The 13032-nt window shown below is 40.3% G+C and overlaps 1 protein-coding gene across 2 annotated transcripts; it reads left to right on the forward strand.

Annotated features, from left to right (window-relative positions):
• Positions 1–1033: 1033 nt before the first annotated feature.
• Positions 1034–11068, forward strand: LOC115137198 (eukaryotic translation initiation factor 4H-like). Of its 2 annotated transcripts, none has more exons than XM_029673344.2 (8): positions 1034–1142; positions 3573–3760; positions 3854–3918; positions 5776–5872; positions 6764–6823; positions 7378–7533; positions 7950–8065; positions 9078–11068. In XM_029673344.2, exons 1-8 carry the CDS (start codon positions 1078–1080, stop codon positions 9102–9104), a joined length of 774 nt encoding a protein of 257 aa, XP_029529204.1. In that variant the 5' UTR covers positions 1034–1077; the 3' UTR covers positions 9105–11068. The 2 variants fall into 2 exon arrangements, with proteins under 2 accessions (XP_029529204.1, XP_029529205.1); XM_029673345.2 differs by having other exon boundaries at positions 3579–3760.
• Positions 11069–13032: the final 1964 nt, after the last annotated feature.

The following is a 13032-nucleotide window of genomic DNA, read 5'->3' on the forward strand; positions in this document are numbered from 1 at the left end:
CATGGTTATTTTTACAAAAGATCGCTTGCTTTTTTTGCTAATTGTGGGAAAGATCTATATGCCCAAACTCCCTTGTTAATTGTTAATAAAACCGCATACAAACATGGTCTCTTTTTTGCTTTCGTGAGTAAGGGAGCTCCAAAATGCAGGTGTTTCAGCCTAGCTCAGTGCTTTCTGTGGTGGTGGGGCAGCCAGCGGAGATATACTACCTCTGATCTGGCGGACTCACTAATCAAAAATGCTTTGTTTGTTAATGATGTCTAAGTGTTGGAGTGTGCCCCTGGCTATCCGTAAATAAAGTAAAATAAAAAATAAACCTTTTTATATATATATATTGCTTATATATATATATATATATATATATATAAGCAATTTTAAATGATTTATACATAAAAAAAAACATTATTTAACTTTTATTTAATCAGGCAAGTCAGTTTATGAACAACTTCTTATTTACAATGACGGCCTAGGAACAGTGGGTTAACTGCCTTTGTTCAGGGGCAGAACGACAGATTTTTACTTTGTCAGCTTTCACTTTTACGTTTGATACTTACAGTATAATACGTTTCGCAAATTCATACATATTTTACATTTGGTATATTCGCTTCACATAATACGAATTGTAATTCGTAACATATCACACTAAAGGAATGTTTCAGATTTGGGTAAAGAATAATACGAAATGCTCTGAGACCATGTTGGCATGGTGTAACTCTAGCTGGGTTGGTGGTAGGCCACATTGATATTCCTTTGGATAATAGCACGGAGATAGTGTTGGCTAAAGGCCTATACTTCTGTACAAATTGTCTAACATCATATGCACCTGTTTCTTACAGTAGTAGTATGCCCAGCCAGGATAAATATCAATATCCAGATACAAAAAAATAATGACAATGGGGTTGGATCTTGTTATTTTAAATTAGTTGGGGGATTTGAGGGTAGCTAACTTGTAGTATCTATCTGACTGTGCAAAAGTGTTTTATGGTTCAGGCACTGAAAGGACAACTAAAATTCAGCTACCCCTATATTGAAGGACCTTTCGATACCCAACTGCTTTCTCCGACAGCAATCTCGGCAATGGCGGATTACGATAACTACGATGACCGAGATCGGGCTTACGGTAGTTTTGGTGGAGGCAGAGGGTAAGAAAATACCTGGACGAATAGAATGTGTCAGTATTACCGTATGGTGATGCAAGAAAACGCACCGATGCCTCACTTTTAAGCAGGGGCTTGTTCGAAATTCTTCTGAAAGATAGGCCTGGGTTCAGAACACGGGCCAGACAGTGCCAGTGGCTAGCCTCTCACCGCTGCTTTGATGAATGGGAAGCCGGTATTGAGGGCGGGGAAAACTCGTGGATTGACCATAGTTCGCTACTTCCAGATGTGCGTGTGAGATTTTCCATTACAGAATGTTAGCGACTTATTTATGTCGGTTTGACAATGCATATTATGACATGGTTATGATTGCAAGACATCTTATAATTCTCAGACTGCCAGCATGGCACTTGGCGCCAGCATCTTGTTAAAAAGCAGCCCACATGGGCTACATGTTGTGCTACTACTAGCAAGTCAGGGACTGCGTTGAATGGCCAAATCGGGTGATAACAGCTCGAGATGTCAACATGCGCCATTCCCCGAAATCATTATATAGCATGTTTAGCTAGTTGGTTAGCAATCATTATTCAATGCACAAGTCGTTTGATGCATAGTTAGTGGTCACGTTAGCTAGCTAGTGCGCTCGCTAGATTAGCTTGTGATAATTGCATGACGATTTATGCAGAGAACTAGCTAGCTACCTCTGCTAACTAGTCTAGTTTGGGCCCAGTGCACCCTGCATCCATTCCTATCTAGTTTGATGCGCGCACTCGTCAGCTAGCTAGCTAGGTTTTAACGATTAGCAATGAATTTAACTAACATAACGTGGGCTAAGTCGTGCATTGACACCAGGCATTCAATACAGAAAATTGTAAACGTTAAGTGCTGACGATGTTGCGGCAATACTAAAATAATGTTCTGGAACTCAATCCAGTTTAGGTCATTTAGCCAGAAATTAAAAGTAGCCTAATCAACGAAAACACTTGAAAAAAGACTAGATTACTACCGGCATAAATTACATCAAGTTAAAATATTATCCCTTGGATAGGATGAACGTAAATATTGTCATAATGAAGATCTGGGTTTTATGTCTGCCAACACTTGTCAGTGACTCATAATATTTAACGTTAGTTGTTGTAATCATATTCTGCTTTAATTGATTAATACAGGAAAGGAGTTGGAGCCCCTGATCCTGAAATACCGAAACTAGTGTTGTATCTATTGGGCTACTTGGCATAAATTAATTTGACACCATGGCCAAATAACTACAGATGATCACCTTAACTCTTATCAACTGCTATGTAAGATCACAACAGCCAACATGGTTATTTTACAAAAAATCACTTGCTCTCCTTGTTAATTGTGGGAAAGATCTATATGCCCAAACTCTCTTCTTTGGAAGACCCTTTTCAGTTGAATGCATTCAGTTATGCAACTGATATCCCGTTTCCCCTGTTGGGGCCTATAGCTAGGTGGCTGTACATCTTGTTTCAGCCTGGTCGCTCAGTTTGCTTTGACACCCGAGGAATGCTGCAGGCATGCAGTACCCCATCTGCATTTCTCTCAACCCTGTCAGATTGGAGTGCTGTTGCCAGCAAGGGAACATGTTCCTTGAAGTTTTGGCAGTGCCCCACCACTCCTCATGAGGAGCATACATTTTTAAAAACATTTAAATCATTATAGCAGACGCTCTTATCCAGTGTATTCATAGGGAAAAAAGTTCAGTAGGGAAAACAATTACATAGAACATTCATTGCAAGTAGACCTTTTTTCAAAATGGCTGTTATCAGTGCACAGGAACTAATGCTGTTCATTAAGAAAAATATTATTTTTCTTTGTCAATTCTTTCTCCCGTTTCCAGACAGCCTTGTCCTATTTCCTGTATTGTATGTGCAACATGTATTTTCCTATGGTATCTGAGCTGTAGATCTTTGGTATTTTGATTGTTAATGGATCTGTCCAAGTGTACATAATTTATGGAAGGCTCAGTTAAAGTCAGCTGAAAAGTATCACTGCACTACCTCTGTGCCACAATTTTGCCTGTGACTCAGTTAATGTCCCAATTATCAACCATAATCTCCAGCTCAGACTCTCAGCCATTGATGCAGTAGTCCTTAGTAATTCTTGACCAGGAAAAACTCGGGGTCCTGTACGTGGGGCGTGGCTATCTCTTGTAGTCTGGCATCCCAATGGTGGAACAAACTCCCTCACGACGCCAGGACAGCGGAGTCAATCACCACCTTCCGGAGACACCTGAAACCCCACCTCTTTCAGGAATACCTAGGATAGGATAAAGTAATCCTTCTCACCCCCCCCCCCTTAAAAGATTTAGATGCACTATTGTAAAGTGGCTGTTCCACTGGATGTCTTAAGGTGAACGCACCAATTTGTAAGTCGCTCTGGATAAGAGCGTCTGCTAAATGACTTAAATGTAAATGTAGTCTGTTCTCTCATGGAAGTGTTTGTTTCTGGTAGACCCAGAGGTGGCAGTGGACCTGGTGGACCCCGCAAGCAGAAGGATCTACCCACAGAGCCCCCATACACAGCCTACGTGGGCAACCTGCCCTTCAACACAGTACAAGGAGACATAGATGCCATTTTCAAAGACCTCAATGTCAGGAGTGTTCGACTAGTCCGAGACAAAGAAACAGACAAGTTTAAAGGTGAGCAAGCACCCGTTTGTATAGAGTAACAAACATCACAAGCCACTGCAACAGTTTTGTTTTTCTTTTTCGTAACCAATTTTCTCCTTTCAGGTTTTTGTTATGTAGAGTTTGATGACTTGGAATCCCTTAAAGAAGCTTTGACGTATGATGGTGCTGTGAGTACCCACAATTAGTTTTCTCAGGTCCTCATTTGTATCTGGTTCATAAATGTAAAAGGGATACTGTGGTTCAGTGTTGTCACAATATTCAGTATCACAGGACAGAATTTCCAGTCGAAATTATGGAAACTAACAGCTGTATGTTTTAGTTTAGTTCATTTTATTTTTACAGGGACAGTGCACATTAATCAACGTTTCAGTAAAAGTGCCGGTTTTAGCCAGCCGGCTAATTTTCAACCGCAGTCCCTGGGCAGGTTATTAAAAACAATTACAATATAGACAATAGCACCATAGAACAAGCAAGACATAGCAACATAGGACAAGCAAGACATAGCATACAGACAGAGCAACATAGAACAAAAAGCAGCAAGACAAAATTCATAAAAGCAACAAAGTGTTTCCACACCTCACAAGCTACAGACAACAGACAACATGGAAAGCGGCAACACACAGCTAGGGACCATGTTCACAAATCTGATTGACCTTCAGCCAGGTCTTCAAGCATTTTGTGAAAGTGTGATATGTGGTGCAGTTATGTGTGTCTGATGGCAGTGTATTCCAGACATGGGAAGCTCTCACAGAGAATGCAGATTTACTAAAGGTGCTTTTCCTTAGGGGAACTATACAGTCACCTCTCATGGCAGACCTTGTGGATCTGCTGCCATATGTCTGGGTTTTCTGTTTAACAAAAATATTGAGTGGAGGGGGAGCCAGGCCATTAAGGATCTTGAATACAAGACATGCGTCGGTGTATTGCACAAGATTTTCCCAACTCAAGAGCTCATGCTTTCTAAGGATGTGACAATGATGATGGCTATTGGGCTTCCTATCAAGCACTTTGAGAGCCTGTTTGTAGACAGACTGAATATGTTTTAATGTTGTACAGCAAGCTTGGGCCCAACTAGTCAAGCAGTATGTTAAGTGGGGGCGTATCATAGATTTGAAGTACAGTTTTGCTACCTCTGTAGTCAAACAATTTCGTATAAATCGGAAATTAGCTAGATTGAATTTAGTTATTTGAATTACCTTTTTCACATGCTTTTTAAAAGAGAGGTTGGAATCAAGTATGATGCCAAGGTACTTAAAATCGGATACCACCTGGAGCTTCTCCCCTGACACATAGACATCTGGCTCAGTAGCATCTGTTGCCCTCTTTGTGAAGAACATGCAAACAGTTTTTTTCACATTGAGATGTTTAAAGCTTAAAGCTATAGCACAAACTATTTAACATTTAAACAAGTTCTTAAGCTGAGACCTCGGCGTTATGACGTGGCCATGAGCAGCAATGTGAACCAAAGATATTGCAGAGTGGAACTGATGCAAGAGGCTCCGCTTGTGAGCATTCACACAGAGCATCTGCGCATGTGCATAGGAGGTCACTTCACTTTCATGATGGCTGTGTGACAACCGCGGAGGAGATTATCCTCTGGTATGGCCCTTTTTTTGTTTTGCAAATCATCCCGATACTTCTGTTTATTCATGCATTGCTGAGTATACCTTAAAATGACCGTACAGTTCAGTCTGCTTCGTATAGAAAATCTGAGTATTGTGATATGGGTATCGTGACAAAGGAATAAATTATGCTGTTTTTTCATAAAACAAATAAAACTGTCTCCAACTATGTTCAACTTAGTTTGTTGTGCACCTTTCATAAAATAGATTGCTGTCCAAAGTGCTTTAAAAATTAGCACAGTGACGACAAATATCATTTTATAAAAGGGACAATTAAATACAGTGATGCGTCCAACAGTGATATATTTGTAGGACATAAACATTGTTGGAAGCATTATCAGAGAAGTGGACTATGTTGTTTCATTTCCTCCTAGTGCTGACTTGTGCCTTCCCCCTCCCCAGCTCCTTGGAGATCGGTCACTCAGGGTTGACATAGCAGAGGGCCGAAAGCAAGAGAGGGGTGCCGGAGGATTCGGCTTCCGGGGGAACGACAGAGGAGGTACCTGCTCGCGCTCACTGGAATGCTAACGTGTTTGTTCCTCCTACTGCTTAGTATATTTCTTCATTATTAATATGTAGTATATTATTACAACTACAAAGAAATGTCAATTACTTACGTCAGCTGATTCAGTGTTGATCTCTTACATTCTCTAATGAATCAAGATGAGTTGATTTGTGGATGGACTTAACTGTAAATATTAATATGAAGTAGCAATAACTCTTGGCCTAGATTTGAATAATTATACATCTTTAATATTGCCCTGAGACTCATCTTTCACCATCATACTTAAATCCAAGGCTGTCTTAAAAACTGTCAATTATCAGAAGTTTTGCTGTTGTGTTTGAGTTTGCTACCTCCTAAGCATACAGTGCATTCCACTTATAAGAATAACGGAAGAATCAAACATTTGTGGTCATAAAAACATGACAAGATGCTTGTACATCACATTTATAGATCAATGGATTATGGAATTCGCTATAATCAAATCATCAGTCCTTATAAGTGTGCATTGCACTAGTACTACTACCACTACTGTTGCCTCTGTGGCCTTATTCTTGTATGTCACTACATACTGGGATTTTAGAATTTCTGGCACTTTTCATAATGTATCCATTCACACTTACTCACTCACCTTTCTCTCCTGCTTCCTTTTCTGTAGTAATAGTGTTTGACCTGTTTAGCTCTACAACCCTACAAATTTGAGCAGCTAAACTAAATATTTTCTGCCTTTAATTTCCTAACCAAAGACTTCAACTAGCTGTCTCTAGAAGCAGTACTACTAACCTAGGTCCTTGGCTAACCAGCACTAGGCCCTTGGGTTCCTCACCCCTGCCTTAGCCCTAAGCACCACTCACCACTATTGTTAAAACTGAGCCCTGTCCCCTGCAGGCCGAGGGGGCTCTCGTGGAGGTGGTCCCAGAGGAGGTTCCAGAGACGACTATGAAGGAGGTGGGATGAGAATTCCGCTGGTTTAGCCGGTCCCCAACCGGTCATTAGATCAGGCCCAGTTTGAATCCTGCAGTTTAAGAGCCAAGCAGTGCAGTTGGTAGAGTGAGCACCAAGCTAAGGAAGCAAACCAATTGCTCCCATTTTTTGACGCTTGAATCTGCAGAAGAGTTTGATATAAGCAGTGTGTAATTTCCTCCCCCATAAGAATTCAGTTTTTTTTGCGATTTACACAGGTATTTTGTCCCTTGGTGCATTTTGTTTGTTATCCCTCTGTTATCACTCATACAGGATGTTCCTCATTCTCATTTGTCACCTTACAGGGCTGTTCCAGGTGCTGGGCAAGGACGGATATTTAATTTAGTTAGATCTGCAATGTTTAGAATGTTACTGATAGGAATGTGGTGTTTAGAGCTCACAAGATTCCTTATCTTTATTCTACGAGCTAATCATGTCTGTTCTACACTAAACTTTATCTGAACGTTCTGTAACATTGCACTCCTGCATGAGCCCAAGGCGGTCTAAAATATATTTTTCCTCTGCATCTCCTCGTAAAGGCTACAGAGGAGATGACGACTTCGGGCGAGGCCGAGGAGGTGGCCGCGGTGGTGACCGAAGGGGGGGCGGTGGAGGAGCAGGCATGGGGGGACGCTACAGGGACGGCGGACCACCACCGCGCGCTGGAGCGGATGACTTCAGAGAACCCTCTGACGGTGTCACAATCTCTCTTATCTCATATAAAATACTCTAGACCAGAGGTACTCCCAAGTGTGGAGTTTTTTTTTTTTTTTTTCTCCACTGTGGTTGGTTAATTGATTGATAGATCCTCAACTGGTGCCCCAAGCCTGAATTCATCCCTGATTTAGTGGAGAATATTGAAAATAAGCAGTACTTCTGGCATCAGGGAAAAAGCACCCTAGGCAATGTTTAGTCATGGAAGAATGGATCCATTGAAAGGGATTTGTGATGACTTTGTTTTGTTACAGTACAGCTTTTGTGAAGGTGTCAATATTGACCCCCTCATTTAATCTCCCAAAAAGCCCTGAACCCAGTGGCCACCTATTTGATGTGATAACATTTGACTTGACCAGTTAATCATGTTAGTCATTTTTTCCTTTGCTTTCCACAGAGGAGAGGGCACAGAGACCACGGCTTCAGCTGAAGCCACGCACGGTGGCTGCTCCGCTAAACCAAGTTGCCAACCCCAACTCTGCCATATTTGGCGGAGCCAAGCCGAGAGAGGAGGTAATTCTGAAAGACAAACCTTAAGAGATTGACCAGGCCTCAGAGCCCGGGAGGGAAGGGCAGGGGGCGGTGTAGAAAAATGAAACGATGCCAACGGGATACGTTAACGTCTTTCGTTAGCAATCCTTTATCGGAGATGACAAACTGAATAAAACCCTCTGAGTGAAATATTTATTCGAGACAGAATAAAAGCAAGATGAGAACACACATACTCTTGGAAAAATAATACAACACACCAACACCCAAAGAGCAGCTTGTGAATGCATGTCAACTGTTAACATGGTTTTTACGTACACCTCTGCTTCTGTGAATAGTGCCTGCTTTGTCTGTAGTTGGGAAGGTCCATTCACATGTTGATTGCAGTAAAGAATGAATACAATTGAGCTGGAAAGTGACCAACTTTTCAGTATTTTTAGTAGTGTATTTCACTGTGATATTTGACCCTCTGTGTTGGAATTGAAGTGTGTCTTGACTCCCAACTCTGAATTGGTTGTTCTGCTTCCATGTGGGTAGGCATTGATCCCCACAAGAATTCTGCCCGTTTACAAAATCAATATAACATGAATTGTTAGAATAGAACGGTTTGCGCTGATGGTTTGGTTCATGGCAGTTGTGGCTGAGCTTCTGTAGGGAGTCCAGAAGGTTTTGTTATCACTGTTGGTCTACACAACACCTTCATTGTCTGCTCCCCTCCTACACACACACACACCAACAAGAAACCTTGGTCAGAAATGTGCTACTTTTGTTTCAGTTTTACCCCTTTGACTTCCAAATATAAATTGGCGTTATGTTAAAACTCATTGTTCAGCCATATGTTCAGTTTGGGAAGAGTACAGCAAGTAACAAACAATTGTTATTAGTGGAGCTGTTAAGGTCATTGTATCTGCTTAACTATCCAATTGTATTGTAGAAGTTGTTAAAACTATTTTGTTTCAACTATTAAATCATTTAACATTTCCCCTGGAATTGAACCTGTCTAACCATAATGTTTTTTTGTTTCCCATTCTCAAAGCTTGAAAAAGAGGCAGATAAGGAATAGATATATCCACGTGGCTGCATTATTCTGGAAGTCTACTCTGGATCTACTGGCTTTGTTTACCAAAAATCTTTCAAAGACTTCTCCCAAAGAGCTCGCTGGGGAGTCAGGCGCTGGGTTCCTCTTTCTGCTTGCTAACACAAAGCAGGCCTTCATCTAATTGGTAAAAAAGCAGTTGGACCCAAGGCTGCTGTGAGGGGCAGGGGCCAGGCCTATGTCAACCTGACCCGTACCCCACACACATCAAAAGGAACTCGGGACAGGGGCTTCAGTTTGGTTCTGTTGCCTTTGGGTAAGGACTTTGATGTGTCATTTTCTCTTACCTTTCCCAAGGCATCCTTTGTGTTCACCAAATGATTTGCAGTTTTAGACATACAGCTGTCAAAAGGCTGTTCCTTTGGTGTCTTTTATATCTTTTCCTCCTAAATTTCTGCTCTATTTGTGAAATGATTATCATTTCAGCTTCAAATTTCCACTGTCTTAAATATTAAATGATAACATTGCCAAGAGAACTGAATCCTTATTGTTGTCTCTCAATGTGTATTTCTGGAACCTGATTTTGAAAGATTTTTGATCTTAGTCTGTTAAATCCAGGCAAAATGGCTTCCTGCATAATGGAGTGATGCCGAAAGTGTTTTAGATGAGCGGCTGAAGCGCACACTAGATTAAATCAGAAACATGGGTTATTGCAACGGTCTCGATGTCTGGCAACTTTTGACTTCCACATCTTAATAGTTATATGCATTTTATCAAAAAAAAATGGATCACTTAGACACTGCAAAATGTACTACTTTAAACAGGAAACTGAAAGAGAAAAAAATTGCTCTCATTTGTCCCATGGAGACTGGCTAAATCTAGTCTGCCTACCAGTAGATTGTGTGGGAGGATGCTTTTGAGAATGTGTTGCAACCATTTTTATTTGCATTTTACTGGTTATGAAATTTTAGTAAGTGATACCTTGTTCTTACTGTATTATAGAAAGATCTGTTTTTTTCTTTTTTCCTACACTGTTTATGGCAATAAAATGTATCATCTTACATGAATTCTTAATGTGTTTGAATGGGATGGGTGAATAAGTAAAGGCAATGAAGTAGTTCTCTGAGAACACAAAGCAATGTAAACATAGAAGAAAAACATTTTAATTTAATGGAGCAGGGCAGGTGTTTTGAAAAAGTTAACTGTATGGAACATGCATACATGTCCATTTAAGTTTATTATTGAGTATTCCCTACAAATTCTTTCTATGTTTGCAAGTGTCTTTCTGCCCACATTAGAAACAATGTATTGCATGCATGCAGAGAACCTAATTCCTCATCCTCAATGCTTTCCTTACATGATTACAACATAATGCAGAGTATATGTAGAATACCGTTTGGAGGCCTGTTATGCTCGAGGTGCAGGGACCGGATCCTTTTCAGTGTGTGTCTGAATGCCAGACAGAATCTTTGTTCTGAATTTATGGTTAGTTGAACTTTGAGAACAGGGGTGTATTCATTATGAACTGTTTAAGAAGCAAACTGAGAAACAATTGTTTCTATTGGACAAATTTCAGGTAGGTCCCACCCTGTTTTTATTTGCTTCTGTTTAAAACGTATTGCAACAATCGGTGTAATGAATACGCCCCCGAGCAAGAATGTTTGCTTTATTTTAAATAACACAATATGTTTTAAATTGGCCATTTGTTTTGCAGAGTAGATACAGTTGGAAAAAAACAGGGTTTGGTATTTTGAACAATCTTTTAATAAAACAATTGAACTGTCTGTCACTGCTTACATGAAAAGGTTGGGTATTTGTTTTATCTGAAGGAAGTACCCGTATCAAATGTCAAATCTAGCATGAAAAACAATTTCACATTTAGTCCTTTGGGGAACAATCTTGAAAAAGGTCAAAGTATTAGGCCACTGTGTTGACCACATTTTGTCAATAAATCTTCACTAAACACGTTTTGGTGTGTCAAGTACAACACATTTCATTGCCTGCTGACTCTTTGTCCAATAACCTACATGGCTTGTCATGCATATTGTCATTGTGTTCTTGGCGATGTCTGTCTGAGTGTGGACCTTACTGAGATTGTAATGTTAAGAATTGATATGTTCTGTCAAACCTTTGACTGAATGGCTTTCCGAAAGAGGAGCCAATGAATATCTGGAAGGATGCAGTAGAGTTGAGGTAGTATGAAATAAAGTTGTCTTGCTGTATTTTTATTTTATTTATTCCTGTCTACAATGTTCTGAAAGATGCATCCCTAATGCATATTTAGCATCAAATATTTCAGTTTTGCAGATGGAAATTAGCCTGAGTGCCAATATGTGCTGTCATGTAAACTCATTGTCATGACAAAATATACAGCAATGGAGTTGGCATTGGCAAGAGCACAAACAAATCTGGGACCGGGCTAGATGGAAATGTTTGACAGATTTATATTCTGCATGAGAAGTCTATGTTCTGCTGGTTTCAACCCTTTCAATAAGCCTATGATGAATATAGGCCTACCCCATGTGAACACTCACATTTGTATGCACAATACCAGGGCCACAAATAGGCAAACGTGGAAGGGTGCTGATACAAATGTCATGAATAGGTCTGACACTTTTATTTTACATATCCAAGAAAGATGTTTGTTCTACATGCTGTATTTCCATCTGAATGTGGCACAACGTTGTGTCCTGCTGAATGCAAACCGGTTGTCATCGGCTATGGTGGACAGCCTGGAATTGAAATTGCCATAAAAGGCAGACTCCACACTTCCAATGAGATGTATGGGGATGCATCGCAACCTCTAGGTAAACCCCACAACAGTGTGTTTGAATAAAAGTGCAGGGAGTTTTATAGCCTGCTGGTGCAGTGATCAATTTGCAGGTCCTTTGGTAATCAAACTAGGCAGGTACACATACAGTTGATGAAGTATCTGAGAGAGACTGCTCTGTAGTGGACCGCAGATGTAGCGTGAAGTTCAATGTGAAAGAGGAAGTGTTCTGCTTCTTTGGCTCAGTCACTTTGGTCAGCCAGGCATGGATACAGAGGTGGACCCAGATCCAGCCAGTGGAAACGGAGGTAAGCAAGACTCTGACCACATAACTTTATTTTAACCCAAAGGTTTTGGTGCACGGTTTCCTGTACCTAGAGTAAATACTCCTGGATATAGCACGTTCAATAGAAATTATTTATTGAGCAGTCTTTTTTTTTAATGCATGCCAGAAAAGCCTCTACATAACATATTAATTGGACTATAACGGTGACAAAAAGTGTGCACAAACTGTTAGGGCCTACATAAAGCTGTCCCAACACCTTACCACTGTTACACCTTGTTATCAGCAGAGCCTTAACTGGCAGCGAAACAGTTAATTCAGTCTCATTTACTGCCTTTAAAAAACCATAGCTGATATGGCTAAATCTACTGACAATTGAGATGCACAAACTATGGCATAACTAGATGATGATCGGATAAGAGGCAATACGCAATTTCGATTTGTCAATATAACAATTTGTTCAGCACTTTTGAAATGTACAGCGACAGAATTCAGAACATGGGCCGTTCTTACAGTATTCTTCCTGTACACCAAGTAAGAACCATAGGATAAATAAAGGGGGTATATAAGCAGAGAAAGAAAGCTCTGACAATATTCAATGACATTTCTCTAAAACATGCTATTGGCTACATGTGCAACACCAAGTCAGAACAGTAGGCTAAATTAAAAAGGAGCAAATTATTAGGGTGAGGCACATGGGCTACTAACAGCTTACTACACAACATACACTTAGTATTACTTTTTTAGCTACAGTATACATAGAGTACAAGTCAAAAGTTTGGACACATCTACTCATTCAAGGGTTTTTCTTTATTTTTACTATTTTCTACATTGTACAATAGTAGTGAAGACATCAAAACTATGACATCAACTATGACATCAAAACTATGAAATAACACATG

This window comes from Oncorhynchus nerka, linkage group LG11 (assembly GCF_034236695.1).
Source record: "Oncorhynchus nerka isolate Pitt River linkage group LG11, Oner_Uvic_2.0, whole genome shotgun sequence".
NCBI lineage: Eukaryota > Metazoa > Chordata > Actinopteri > Salmoniformes > Salmonidae > Oncorhynchus > Oncorhynchus nerka.

Excerpts from the sequence above, each read along its gene's own strand:
- LOC115137198 (XM_029673344.2), top strand. The coding sequence starts at position 1,078 with ATGGCGGATTACGATAACTACGATGACCGAGATCGGGCTTACGGTAGT. Across the intron at positions 1,143-3,572 it reads AGTTTTGGTGGAGGCAGAGG|ACCCAGAGGTGGCAGTGGAC; the intron begins GTAAGAAAATAC and ends TGTTTCTGGTAG. Across the intron at positions 3,761-3,853 it reads AGAAACAGACAAGTTTAAAG|GTTTTTGTTATGTAGAGTTT; the intron begins GTGAGCAAGCAC and ends TTCTCCTTTCAG.